The sequence below is a fragment of the Mycteria americana genome, chromosome 11 (genome assembly GCF_035582795.1).
Source record: "Mycteria americana isolate JAX WOST 10 ecotype Jacksonville Zoo and Gardens chromosome 11, USCA_MyAme_1.0, whole genome shotgun sequence".
Taxonomy (NCBI): Eukaryota; Metazoa; Chordata; class Aves; order Ciconiiformes; family Ciconiidae; genus Mycteria; species Mycteria americana.
Window position 1 is genome coordinate 20823402 of NC_134375.1, and position 13539 is coordinate 20836940.

The following is a 13539-nucleotide window of genomic DNA, read 5'->3' on the forward strand; positions in this document are numbered from 1 at the left end:
CGGCCCGCCCGCCCTCCCCTCCCTTCCTTCCCCTCCCTCCGGCCGCGCTCACCGGCCCCGGGGCCGCGCTCAGCGGGCGGGCGCGGGCGGCGGCTCCATGGGCGGCGGCGGCGGCGGCGGCGGGCCCGGGCCGGGCCGCAACAATGGAGGCTGCGGCGGCGCCTGGCGCGGGGCGGCCGCTGGGTAAAAGCGCCGCGCCGCCCTTAGCAACCGCACTTTCGGCACGGCCGAGCCGGGCGCGGGGGAGCGGGGAGGAGGGGGAAGGCGGCGGGGACGGCGAACGGCGGCGGGAGCGGGGAGGCCCCGGGGAGGCCCCGGGAAGGCCGGCGGGGGCCGGGCCGCGCCGCGCCGCGTGAGGCGAATCTGCCGCCCCGAATCACAGACGGCGCCGCCGCCGCCGCCGCCGCCCCGCAGCCCCGCCCCGGCCCCCCCCCGCCCCAGCACGGCAGCAGGCCCGGTTGGAGCGGTTTATTTACAGTCGGTAACGCGGTACAGACCCCGCCTGCCCTCCCGCCGAGCCGCCCCGGCACCCCCCGGCTGTGGGGCTCAGCCCTGTGGCACCCCCCGGCTGTGGGGCGGGCTGTGGGGCGGGCCGTGGGGCAGCGGAGCCGGAGGACCGGGGTGCCGGCGCTGGGCTGAGCCGGCAGGTTGCAGGCAGGAGCAGGCTGCAGGCAGGAACGGGGTGCAGGCAGGAGCGGGGTGAGGCCCCCGGCCCCAAGGAGCCGGCAGGGCTGGGACCCCCGGCGTGCGCCCGGCCCCGGGGTCGGCCTCCTCCCCGGGGAAGGGAGCCAGGCTGCCCTCCGGGGGGGACACGCCGTGGCCCCCCAACAGCCCGTACCCAGGCACCGGCCCTGCCCTGAGGGACAGCACAGTCCGAGCCAGCCCCGCTGTGCCGGGGCATTGCTGCTGGCCGGGGGCAGGAGGAGCGGGCAGCCGGGGATGTCCAGCCCCGTGGTCTCGCTGCCAGAAGAGGGGGGGTCCCAGCCCCGTTCGCCAGCCGCAGCAGCTGATTATCGCCCTTGCGGGGCCGCATCTCCATGGCTAAGCCCTGGCCACCGGCAGAAGGAAGGTGACACGTGTCCTCGCCCCGCCGGCTGGCCCCACAGCCCATGGAGGAGCTACTGGGGGTCCGTCCGGCGAGGCTTGATGTCGCGGGTCTTCATGTAGGAGAGCAGCTGCTCGGGGATCTCAGCCAGCACGTCCTTGGCCAGGCGGGCCATGCTCAGCACCTGGTTTCCCGAGTCGTCCACGTAATCCCGAAACGGCACAAACTTCGAGGGGAAAGAAATTTGCAGCCTGGTTGGAAACGACCCTGCGGCTGCAGGGGTCAGCGAGGGGCTGAGCGTCTTTCGCCTGTGGTGGGACGGGGCTCGGTGCCGGTGTTACCTGTACGATGTCCCTCTCGGCGTAGCGTCCCCGGGAAGACACCCGTACCTCGTCACCGTCCAGCTCCTCCATGGCTGGGGGGTGACAGCCGGTGTCACTGAGCCTCAGTGGGGTGGCCACCGGGGACGGAAACACCGTCCCGCTTCCCTGGCGTCCCCAAGACCCAACTCACCCTCAAACTCAGCCGGACCCACTCCCACGATGATGATGGACATGGGCAAGGCGGAAGCCTGTGGAGCAGAGGCAGTGTGGCAGCCGGGGCAGCTCCCGGCGTGGGGTGAACTCACGGCGACGAGGGTGCACTCACGGTGACGATGGCTTCCTTGGTCTGCAGCATGTCAGAGATGACGCCGTCGGTGATGATGAGGAGAACGTGGTACTGCGAGCCGTCAGTCACCTGGGCGGCCGTGCTATGGGGACAAAGGATGGGGTCCCTCCAGCAGCCCCACCGGTGCGGGGCAGCCAGCCCCACTGTGGGATCGGTGGCATTTGGGGACGGCAGAGGGGACAGAGTCCCCCGGCGCTCACCCAGCCACCTGGTTGATGACGGGGGCGAAGTTGGTGGGACCGTAGAGCTGGACGGTGCGCAGGCTCTGGAGGTAGGACTCCAGCACGCCCTCAATGCCGGCACAGCTGGGGTTGTCCGCGTTGTTGTTCTGGGGGACGGGGACAGGTGCTTGGAGGGGGACCACGGCTCCTGGGGTGTGTGTGTGTCCCCGGCTGCGGGATGCCGGGGCAGGATGCAGCCAGGGCGGGTGCTTCCCCCCCTGCCAAGCTGCTGTGGGCACCCCAGCCCCGGTGTTCCCCCCAACCCCGGGGCGCACCAGGGGGAACTGGTGGGAGATCTTGCCGTCGGGTGGGAGTTTGGCACCGAAGCCGTAGGCGGGGAAGAGCTTGTCGCTGTCGTAGTCCTGGATGATCTCCCCCACCGCCTTGAGCGCCAGGGCGTAGGCGCTCAGCTGGTAGGGGCTGGCGTAGTGCAGCGAGGTGGGCTGCGACGGCATCCCTGCGGCACAGCGCCCGTTGGTGCCCATCGGCACCCGCCCCACGGCCGTGCCAATGGGGACCCCCCCCGGGCCAACCGCGCTCACCGTTGGAGGCCGTGAAGTCAATGGCGACGGTGAAATTCAGCTGCGTCCTTGGGGGGAGAGTGAGGGAGGCTGCCGGCCCCACGGCACAGGGATGCTGTCTTCCAGCCCCACGGTGTGGTGTCTAATCCCCCCAGGACCCATCACCTGGGCCCCCCCTTCCCCAGCCAGCACCCCACAGCCCGGGGCCGCAATCCTGCACCCCCTCCCCAGCCCCACCGCCCCCTCGTCACCCCCAGGCTGCACCTGCGCCGTCACCGCCGTCCTTGCCCCGAGACCCTCGCCCGTGGGGAGTCTCGGGGAGCCGGGGGGCACCCGGCCCCCCACTCACCCGCCCCGAATGTAGTCAACGAAGGTGAACTCAGACTCGACGGAGAAGGAGAGCAGTGTCACCTGCGGGCACGGGGGAGGTCAGACCTGGACTCCCCCCCCCCCCCCATCAGGTGCCCCAGGAGCACCCCAGCCCCACTCACGGTGCCGGAGTTCACATATTTCTTCTTTTTGCATTTCTTCCTGGGGTTCAGCACCTGTGGGTACAGGGGTGGGTCAGCCCTGGCGTGGGGTGCCCCCCGGCCCCCCGCCCCAGCCCCCCGCCCTACCTCGTACACTGTGAACTGGCTCTGCGCTCGGGAGAGCTCCCGGTAGCTGGTGGCAAACTCCCCGATGAAGTCGTGGCTGCGGGAGGAGTGCAGGGTCGGCACGGCCAGGCACCCCGGTGAAGGGGCACCCCAGGAAGCGGCGGTGGCACCCCAATGTCCCCTGCCACCTCACCTCCCGTCCCGGTCCCAGTCGTACACGTCTATCTTCACTGTCCTGAAAGCGAAGGCGGGCAGAGGGTGAGCCGCCAGCCTGGCTGGCACGGTCTCCCCAGTCCCCCCCGGTTTGGGGACACCCAGCCCCGCAGCGCCTCGGCAGTGAGCACCCTGCCTGCCAGCCGCCGGCAGAGCCGTCCCGCCTGCCTGGCCCGCATCTCTGCCGGGAGGGAAGCGGGAAATTTGGGTCACAGCGGGGGCCCTGGAAAGGAGGGGGATGCCTTTATGTAATTTGGGTTGCAAAAGAGAAAAAAAAAAAAAAAAACCAAAACCAATAAGGACCCAGTTCTGAGCTGCCTGCTGCTGCGGGGCCAAACCCGTGAAGGAGATGCTCATATCCTGCCCGGGCCCCACGGCTGCCCCTGTCCCCGTCCCCGTACCGGTCGTAGTCGCCGTTGCAGAGGGCGCGCACGGGGATGGTGAAGGGCTGCCACACCGGGTTGAGCGTGTTCTTCACCACCTCCGTCTTATGGCAGATGGTGAAGCTGTGGGGACAGGGCAGGGTCGGGGCGCGCTGTACGGTGACACCGGCACCCTGCCCGCTCCACCAGGCCCCTGTGCTCACGTGCCGTCCTCGTTGCTGCGGTAGAAGACGAGGAAGGGGTCGGATTTTCCGAAGAAGTCCTTCTTGTCCAGCTTGTTGGCACACAGCTGCATCGTGACGATATCCTGGGGACAGGGACCGTCACCGCCGGCCACGTCCTCACCCCCGGCCCCAGCAGCAGCCTGTGCCGGGGGGGCCGTGCAGCCCCTTCCTCGCCGCTGCTGGGACACCCACGCTCACCCGGCAGTTGCTCAGCTCCTCGGCCAGCAGCAGGATGGTCCCGCACCGCTTCCCTGGGACCCCCCTGGGACCAGAGGCACTCGGTCAGCTTGGGGACAAGGAGGACGGGACAGGGGCAGGAGGTGGGGTCGGGGTTGGGGTTCATGCCCCACGGCTGGCACTCGGCAGCGTGGCCAGTGTCCCCAGCAGCAGACATGCAGGGAGGGGTCCCGTGGGGCGGTTGGCTGGGGACACGGTGTGGGACCCCCCCCTCGTCCCACCACGGGCCGTGACTCACGTGAGGGCTCTCTCCAGGCGGCCCCGCTGGGACCCGATCACCTCCCCCAGCGCCACGAACGCTTGCCCCAGGAAGTCCTGCGCCCCGAGCACAGCGCAGTGAGACCCCGGGGGCTCCTGCCCCAGCCCCCCCCCCCCCCGCCCTCACACCGTGCCCGTGGGACCTGCAGCCACCCTGTCCCAGGACCACCCCAAGTACCCTGAACCCACCCTGTGCCCCAAGAGCCACCCCCCAGCCCAGGACCCATCCTGCACCCCCAGGACCACCCCAGGTGCCCACTCCGTGTGCCCTGGAGTCATCCTGTGCCCCCAGGGCCAGCTCACAGCCCTGGACCCACCCTGTGGCCCCTCAGAACCACCCCACATGCCCTGGACCCATCCTGCACCTCCCAGGCCACCCTACACCCATCCTGCACCCCAAAAGCCACCCCTGTGGTGTGTCCTGGCCCCATCCTGCCTCACCAGGCACCCCCACGAGGGCCAGGTTCTCAGGGCAGAGCAGGGGCTGGTGTGTGGCAGGTACCTACCTTCTGCCGGTCCCCATGGGGCACAGAGAGATGGAGAGCGGGTTAGAGCCCCCCAAGGCTGAGGGCACGGCCAACAGCCCCCCGACAGCACCCGCACAGGGCACGGCCTTGGGGCACCCCACCACGGCGTCACACCGGGGCGTCACCGCGCGTCCCCCCGGCACGTCACCGCGCGTCCCCCTGGCACGGGCTGCGCTCACCTGCTTTAAAATGGAGCAGCTCTTGGAGTCCACGTTGTAGCTGGTGATGGGAGAGCAGAGCCCTGAGCTGGTGCCTGTGGGGTGCCCTGGCACGCAGCCCCGCTTCCCCCACCCGTCTGCTTTTCGCTGCTGTATCCTTATTTATTATTGTTATTTATTATCCTTATTTATTATCGTTATTTATTACTGACTCGGTGCTTTTTTCCACCCTGAGCTGGGGCCAAGCCCTTCCCTGGCCACCCCACTCACACGTCAAAGCGGAGATTTTGCTTCTCCTCGAAGTAGTAGTCGAGGACAAACTTGCGGACGAAGTCGGGGTTCAGGGTGTTGTCGATCACCTCGGTGCGCCCGAACTGCAGGGAGAGGGGTGAGGGCAGCCCCCCCCCAGGACCTGTCCCCATCACAGCCACCCCGGCACTAATCCTGGCGGGGGGATTAGCGCTGCCAGCGAGGCCGGATCATTAGCGTGGATGTGGAGGGATCATTAGCGTGGACGCGGGTGGCCATATGGGCCCATTTAACCCAGGCGGGGATTAGCCAGGAACGGGGGCACTGCGGGCGGCAGCACCCCCGGCACGGTGCTGGGAGCCTCCCCAGGGACCTGGCGAGAGGGGCTGCGCTCACCTCCTTCCACTCGCTGCTCCCTGAGCCCTGCACGAAGAGGACCACCACTGTGGAGAGAGGAGCAGAGCCAGGCTGCCGTGCCATGCTATGCCGTGCCCGTGCCATGCCCCCTGCCTGGTCCCACCACCCACCTGGGTCAGATTTGGAGAAGGTGTCCATGTCCAGCAGGTTCCTGGGGGGACAGAGCCAGGCGTGAGCCACCCTGGGCATCACCCACCCGGCTCCGCAGCACGTCCCCATGTCCTTCCCCTGATCAGGGGACGGCACCACACGGCAAGGCCATGCCAGCACCCGGGGCCAAGAGCCCCGGCACCCTGGGGGGACGCGCTGGCTCCCACCGCAAGGTTTGGCCAGCCAGCGGGGCGAGCGGGGAGCAGCGTCTCCAGCGCTGACAATGATTGAACATGACAGGGAACCCATTTAGAGGATGAAACCTTCCCCCGTGCCGCTGGCGCCGGCTGGCAGCGGGAACATGGCTAATGGCGGGGCGCAGAAGTGAGAAGAAGGAGACTCTTAAGAGCAGGGGCTGGGCAGGTAGCGGGGACCAGCCCTGCGCTCCCGACGCAGCCTCCAGCAGAGCGATTGATCCTTGTCCTTTGCACGGTGCGACACCGGGAAGTGCCGGGGGCTGCAACCAGCTCTGCGGGGATCCTTCCCGCGCCCCCGGGGTGGCTGCCCAGGGTGGGCTGGGGCACGGCCGGGGGCTGTGGGGCTCAGCCAGCTCCCCTGGCCCCAGCACACAGGTCTGGGGGCACAGGGGAGAGACCTCCACGGCTCCCCCAGCAGTCCTGGATGGGGCTGAGCTCTTGGGGGGCTGCGAAGGCAAAGCCTGTCCCTGTCCCTGCCCTGGGCCGTCTCCAGGAGTGAACCCCGGCCCCTGCCCGGAGATGCCAGGCCCCACGGCCCCGCAGCCCCTCTGCCCACCGCCCAGAGGGGCTGGCAAGGGAGGGCAGGGGCTCAGCCGCAGGGAGGGGGCACGGCAGCCCCTGCCCCAGACTGGAGTTTGCAGAGCTGGGGTCCGTGCCAGAGCTGCCCAGCCGGGCAGGGGGCTTCGCGGGGCCGGCCGCAGGCCCTGACCCCCCGGCACGGGGGATGCCGCTGCCCGGGAGGCTGCTGGTGCCGGTCCCTGCGGGCAGGACCCCCCGGCCGCGGGCAAGGAGGGCAGCGGTGCCTCTGCCGGGCTATATTTAGCCAGCGACAGACCGGCTCAGCAGCCGCCGCTTGCCCCGCTAGACCCGGCCGGGAGCCGGAGGCACCGAGCTGCACCTCTCTCGCAGCCCCCGTCCCGCCATGGGCCACACGCTGCCCCACTCGTGGCCCTGCTGCCTCCCACAGGGCTCAGGGAGCCGGGCAGAGCCGGGCAGCCTGCACCCCGCCAGCATCGCCCCAGCCCCAGCCCCGGGTAGGGGCAGCGGGTCCCCCCAAGCAGCCGCGCCGCGGAGCCGTGCCCGGTGCCAGCATCCCCCGGGACCCCGCGGAGGGACACGGGACCTCTCCCCACGGGCGGCAGCCGGGCAGAGGGGCGTTGGGCACAGCCGTGGCACCGAGCGGTACCCGGGGAGCGAGGGGGACCCGCAGCCCACCCCGCCGGGGCCGAGCGGGGCACTCCGCAGCGCGTCCCTCTGCGTTTCGCACCCACCCGTGTCCGGGCGCCAGCCCCCGCCCGCTCCCCCGCCCCGCTCCCGGCTCACCGGCAGGACACGGTGAGCTCCACCTTGGTGCCCGGCACGCTGCCGGCCGCCGGCTCCAGCGCTCCCGGAGACGCCATCCCCGTCCGGGCGCTTCGCTGCTCCGCGCCGCCTCCTCCCGCGCCGCCGAGGCGGGCGCGCCCGGGGGCGGGCACGGCACGGCACGGCACGGCACGGCACGGCACGGGCACGGGCACGGGCACGGCGGCCCCGGCCCCGCCGGCAGCACCGCCCCGGGCCCCGGCGGGGGGCTCGGCCCCGGGGACCGGCCCGACCCGCGACGGCTCGGCCCCGGGGACCGGCGGGTGCTCAGCCCCGGGACCGCGGCCCGGCCCGGCCCCGGCTCGGTTGGGGCTCAGCCCCACCGGGACCTCCCGTCCGGGGCTGCGGACTCAACTCCGCTCCCCAGCCCGGTGCGGCGGATGCTCAGCCCCGACTCCCGCCCCGCCGGGGGGCTCCCTCCCGGTCCCGGCTCAGCGCTATTTCGGTGCCGCCGCTCCCGGAGCGTGGGCCGGGCTATTTATAGCGAGCGGCGCCCCCGGCGGAGCGGCTCCCGCCGCCCGGCTCCTCCGCCGCCGCCCCCCGGCTCGGCCCCGCCGCCCGCCGGCCCCCGCCCGCAGCCCAGAGAGGAGGCAGGAGCGGGCACAGCTCGGGTGTCTTTACTGCAGAGACCGGCCGGAGCCCCCCGCGCTCCCCCAGCCCCAGGCCGCTGGGTGCTGCAGGTGCCCGCACCGGGAAGGGGGGTCCCGGGGCTCGGCCGGGAGGACCCTCCAGGTCCCGGGTCTCCAGCCAGGCGCCCGGGAACGCCGCGCTCAGAGCGTGCTGCTGCCTCTCAGTCCCACGCCCCGCACGAACTGCTCGAGGAGGCCGCCGATGGCCCCCGAGGGGCTGGGGGGCACGGCCTTCAGACCGATGGTCCGGCTGTAGCAGGCCAGAAAGGCGGAACGCACTTCTTCCAGCCGGGACTCACGGTCGCTCGCCGACACCAGCCTAGGAGAGAGAAGGGGGAGGTCAGCGACTGCAGCCATCCCTCTCCCCACCCCAGCTCTCGCTCCTGAGGTGGGGCAGGAGGCTGGCCGCAGGGCTGGGGCTCCGTCCGTGGTGCCAGCGGGGCCGCAGTGCTCAGCTAGCTCCAATGGCCAAGGCAGCGGACCCCAAAAGGCTCCGGCAACAGCCACCGGTGCCACTGCCTCCTTGTCTACCCTACCCAACCCAACCCAAGGCTCTCCCACGGGGCCTCCTGCAGCCCCAGCCTCCTGCTCTCCCCTGGGTCTCCTCCTTCACCCCCCCACCCAGTTTCTCCCCCCACCAGGGTGCTTACGAGGCCGCAGTTCATACAGAAAGCGCCGCTTTTGCCAAGCGGGTGCTGGCTGACGTCAGCCCCTGCACCAGCTCCCTCCCCTCCTCACACAGCGTTCCCAGATGGAGCCTGTCCACATGTGCCGCGCCTGGACGGTCGCTTCCAACCTATTTGTAACCGTCCCTCGCTTCCACGGGCCCCAGCCTCCCACGCTTGTGCCAGCACAGAGTGCTTTGGGGAAGGGGGGTGATGAGAGGGGACACATAAGGTGACAAAAGCCCCAAGGAGCGCTCCAGCCGTGGAAAGAGGAGAGCTTGAGCGGTGTTTTACTTCTGCTCCCCGGCACGGCTGCTCTCTGCAAGCAGGAGGGCTGCATGCAGAGTAGGGCATGGCTTCCCCCAGGACCTGCTCTCCTCTCCAGCTGATCCACACACCTGGTTAGGGGTGGGGGGAAGAGAGCAGAGGGAAGGCACTATTTCAGCTGAAGGAGCAAGGAAAAGCATGGCTAGAGTTCAGAGGCAGCTGTTCCAAGCCCTCCGGCCTGAAATGGTCCTTGCTGTGGCACCTCTGCGACGTGCCGGTGCTTCCCAGAGAGAATAAGGCATTCCTCAAAGGTCACTCCAAGGGCACAGTGCGAAGTTTCCCCATAAAAAATTCTCTTTAATCTCTCCAGCGCCTGGGCTGGCTATAAATTGGCACAGCTCATTTGAATGGAAGTGTTAACCACCCACAGCCAACAGCTTCGGTCCGGAAACAGCAGCAAGAGGATATGGTGGGAGGCCTATAAACAGCAAGCAATGCCGAGGCAGCCAACCGGGCCGCTGTTTACAGTCTCTGATAATAAAGAAGAGCCAGAGGGCAAAGGAAAAAGGCAACATATCTAAACACATTAAAGAGATGCTTTTTGACAACCTAATTAGGACGTGGAACTCACAAACCTGCTAGCATTAAAAATAAGCTACATGAAAGCAGGACTTACTTGCACCCGAGTAAGCGATCTCAAATGTCACACCCAGAGGTAAGCGAGGGCGTGCAGCAGTTCGGTCCCATGTCTTCTGGCTCTCGCACCTCTTTACAGGGCAGATTTTGTATTTAGATTTTTAGGTTTCTTTCATGGAGTGAGACACTCCAAGGCGCAGGGCCAAGCGGCTGGCCGCTGCCCGACACCAAGCCCTGCAGACCGGCTGCACCATTTCACTCTGAGCAGTTCACCCAGGGAGGCAGGTCATGCTTCCTTGCCAAATCCAGGCGCTCTGCCCCGCCACACTTCCTACAGCCTGCCCGCTTGTCTGCAGCTTGGGGTGCAGGATGAGAGGAGGCTGTCAAAGCCCCAGCTCTAAGTAAGCCCTGACAAGCCCCACACAAGCACAAGGAAGTAGGCTGTGAAAAGCGTACCTTCATCGAGCTGCTGCCAGCTGAGATGTAAAGTGGGAACTTAAATGGAATTTAATTTTCCAAAAACTCATACTGTGCTGGGGCGCGAAAAACTGGGATAAAACCACAATGGGCTCCTGAGCAAACAGAGCTGATGCAGAGCAGAGACAGAGTGGAGGCCCTGGGTCAAGCTCAACGCAACATCCTTGGGAACTCTTCATCCCTTCCAAACAGCCCCTGGTCCCAGCACCCGCAGTCGAGCGGTCCCCAGCCCCCGAGCACCCCACAGCCTCAGTGAAGAGCTGAACAGGGCAAAGCGCCCGCAGCATCTGCTGCACTGCTGTTCCCCTGTCTTTGAACCTAGCTGTCCCAGGCAGCTGGACTCCAAACCGCGTAAGCCTACAGTCTCAGCACAGGCAGATTCAGAGCTCAACTTCAAATCACATTTCTCTCTACTGAATTCCCTTATTCTGATGTTAAATCCAAGAAGGGCAGCAACAACTTGCTGGTGATCAACAACCACCAGGCACAGCCAGGTTCAGGGCACAGTAAAGCAGCCGCTATTTCAGCCACCCATTCTTCAGTCCCTTCTACTCCTTCAATGATCTCCAAACAACTACAAAAGCAGTACAGCGTGTCCTTGTGAAAGGAGGAGAGGAAATCCCAGCCAGGCCATGTCCGACATCCCTCGCAATTCTTTGCTCTGCCAATTCGTGGGTCTTGTACCTTAATCAGAACTTGGGAGCGGCCACTCTGCTCAGCAGCACAGCATGCAGCCACATGAGAAGGCGAGCCAGGGCAGCTAGCCTGTCTCACAGGAGACATTGGTTTTCACGTCGCTTGTCCTCTGTCTCCAAAGCACGTACTCGGACCTCGGTAAGGGACCGCAAGCGTTTGGCAGCGCAGCTCCAGCACGGCTAGCTGGCAGCAGCCCCCTGATCTGCCATTTCAGTTTCTTGATGGAGAGTTTGCAGCCTGAAGGCACAAGCCAAGGTTCTCCTCTAACAGCAATTAAAGCGCATCTCCTGTCCTTCAAGCTTCCACAGAGGTGGGCTTTCTGTTTGGGGAGGAACATTTGCCTCCCAGCCATTTTACATGGCAGGATGCAGGGTCTCTGCTGCTCTGCACTGGCCAGACGCAGCACCTGCAAATGATGCTGTGCGTGGTCAGACAAAAATCAGGGTGACAGAAGGAAAACCCCTCTCTTACTGCAGCAAGAATCTGAACCCAGCAGGGAGATGGAGACCAGCAAGATCCAAAAGCAAGAAAATCTGGGTTAGCAGTCCTGTCCTGACAAGCATGCATCCTCAAACGCACTGAATTACGCCCAAATTCAGCATCTTCAGAGAAGAGAGAAAAACCTCTTCTTCCTACAGAAAGCAAAGCATCCCTCCATCATTAGGCAGAGAAAATGCCCATTTCTTTCTGAGTTCAGCATAAGCAAAGAGCACTCAGTGACTTAATTTGTGGATGGAAAGCATCAAGGCAGGGAAGATGGGACAGCTTGTTATGGGCTACCAGGCTTCTTCAAAAGTGCCGGGGTGATAAAGTTCCAATGCTCGCAGCCAGCCGAGAGACCCAAGGAGAGATCCTGCGTTTCAGACACTTACAGGCAAGTGCTAGGGAACTCATCCGGGAAGCTGCAAGGGAGAGAGGCGTCTGCGCTCAGGATTGCCTGCTCCCGAATACTGCCACACCCTGTCACCATCTGCCAGCTGCCAAAGTCTGTGGAAACGGAAGATCCGGGCAGAGAATGGTCCGCCGATCTGGGGCAGAGAGAGAGGGAGATGGCGCGATCAGTCAGGTCATTCAGCCACATGCCTTTCACTAACGCTGGTGCCAGGGACCCGCTGGGCTGACTGCCAGCGGCGCCTGTGCCAGCAGCTTTGACACTCGGGGACCAGGGTGCAACATGCAGCTCTGGCTGGGCCCCAGGCCAAGCCTTTCCTTTGAAAGCGAGGGGAGAGCCAAGCTGGCTGGGGCCGACAACGCAGCAGGAACGCACCGGGAGCCGGACAGGACAGAGCCAGCGAGAAGCAGATGGCCATGCAGAACTGTGAAACCTGTTAGCGAGATGCAACAGCACGTCCTGCCCCGAATCCCTCACAGATGCAGACGCCGTGCTGTACAAGGGGCATCTCCCTTGTTGCTTGTTGTGGCTGTTAGCACATCCCAGGGCAGCGGCAAGGCCTGACAGAGAATCAAGGCTGTGGCTTGGTTAGTGCTGAGGAAGACTTAGAGGTCCTTGGTCCGGCAGCCATTAGAAAGCAGATCACTCCTGAGGCATTAACACCAGATCTGAACAGAGCCAGTCACTGCTCAAGATGACCCCGGGGCACCCACTCCCCCCCCCCAGCATCTGAAGATCTTTTCATTCTTGTGTTAGAAGAACGGACTGCGCCAGAAACCAGGTAGCAAAACATCTTTAGGACAGGAAAAATAGCCAAGGGAGGACAATTGTTTGATGTATGCAACCTCCCACCAGGAAAGGAGGAAGCATGAAATCTGAGAGGCGAATCTGAGGAGTCCCTCCAAAATCTCAGAGAAGAGGGCACAATCACTTGAGACGAACACAGAGCTCTTGACTTCCGGGGAGCAAGCAATTACTGTGCCCCGCTGCACAGCAGAGTGTACATAGCTGGAAGCACAGCCTGTGGCACAGCTACTCAATTACACACTACCAAGATCTTCTGGATAATTTATCTGAGATCTGCTGGGCAGATAGCAGTGCACCAGCTCCAGCTCTGCTGGGCCAGGTACTTGCATGCTGTCTTCACAGCTAAGAATAGCAGTGGCGCACTGCAGCTGCTCCCCAAGAGACCAGGAGAACAGCTAGAAAGACAGAATCTCCCACAGCAAGAAGGACCTCAGCGAGACTGGAAGGCGAGGGTGGGGGGAGATGCACAGCGGGAAACCTATTTGCAATCTCGATCTAATTCCAAGCCTGCCATTTAACTAGTCTGATCAATACGGCCAAGGTTGAGAAGTCTGAAATGCAGTCCTGAGCTGGCTGCACAAGCGGAGAAGGGGAAGTCACACAGCTCCTTGCATGTCTGCTTCCCATCACAGTGCTAACGTTACCGCAGCTACAGCTTGGGGGTAACACCACTGCCTGGAAGTTCAGGCTCTGGAAAGGCATCACAGCAGAAAATGGGAAGAGCAGAGCTTCACCTGCCGTGTACAGCTCTTGTTCTCTGGCTGCTCGATGAACTGAGGAGTGAGGTCCGGAGAGGTGCTGCGAGCGTTAAGTATTGGGAGAACCCTTTCTTGCAAAAAGGTGTTTTTCCTAGAGCGTGTAACACTATAGTCAGAATGAGGGCATTTCATTGAAAGCAGAACTGCAGCATATACTCTTAGAAAGACCTTTCGGAGATCAGACAGGGATAACCTTCCCTGGGATGCAAGGAATTCGTGAGGGAAGGGGAGCAGCTGTTCAGTGACATCTACCCCTCTCCCTGCCTTCGGATGATAAAGCCGAGG

At 65.0% G+C, this 13539-nt stretch overlaps 2 protein-coding genes across 6 annotated transcripts in view; both read right to left on the reverse strand.

Moving 5' to 3' along the window:
- Positions 1 to 459: 459 nt before the first annotated feature.
- On the reverse strand, positions 460 to 7556 carry CPNE9 (copine family member 9). 2 transcript variants are annotated; one of them, XM_075514441.1, is made up of 21 exons: positions 7389 to 7556; positions 5829 to 5869; positions 5698 to 5744; positions 5323 to 5426; positions 5074 to 5113; positions 4874 to 4876; positions 4348 to 4424; positions 4071 to 4134; positions 3852 to 3955; positions 3667 to 3771; positions 3246 to 3287; positions 3074 to 3149; positions 2948 to 3001; positions 2806 to 2867; positions 2478 to 2524; positions 2211 to 2392; positions 1915 to 2042; positions 1694 to 1796; positions 1559 to 1616; positions 1387 to 1460; positions 460 to 1271 (listed from the first exon to the last, which is right to left on the reverse strand). In XM_075514441.1, exons 1-21 carry the CDS (start codon positions 7463 to 7465, stop codon positions 1119 to 1121), a joined length of 1641 nt encoding a protein of 546 aa, XP_075370556.1. In that variant the 5' UTR covers positions 7466 to 7556; the 3' UTR covers positions 460 to 1118. The 2 variants fall into 2 exon arrangements, with proteins under 2 accessions (XP_075370556.1, XP_075370555.1); XM_075514440.1 differs by lacking the exon at positions 4874 to 4876 and having other exon boundaries at positions 2948 to 3149.
- Positions 7557 to 8028: 472 nt separating this feature from the next.
- Positions 8029 to 13539, reverse strand: part of MTMR14 (myotubularin related protein 14) — a 33614-nt gene continuing 28103 nt past the window's right edge. For 3 of the 4 annotated variants that reach the window (XM_075514007.1, XM_075514010.1, XM_075514009.1), the window contains 2 exons: positions 11670 to 11825; positions 8029 to 8375 (listed from right to left, as the gene is read on the reverse strand). In XM_075514007.1, the coding sequence (XP_075370122.1) occupies positions 8198 to 8375; positions 11670 to 11825 (334 nt within the window). In that variant the 3' untranslated portion in view covers positions 8029 to 8197. The remainder of the gene's footprint in view (positions 8376 to 11669; positions 11826 to 13539) is intronic. The other variant, XM_075514008.1, reaches the window with a different exon arrangement.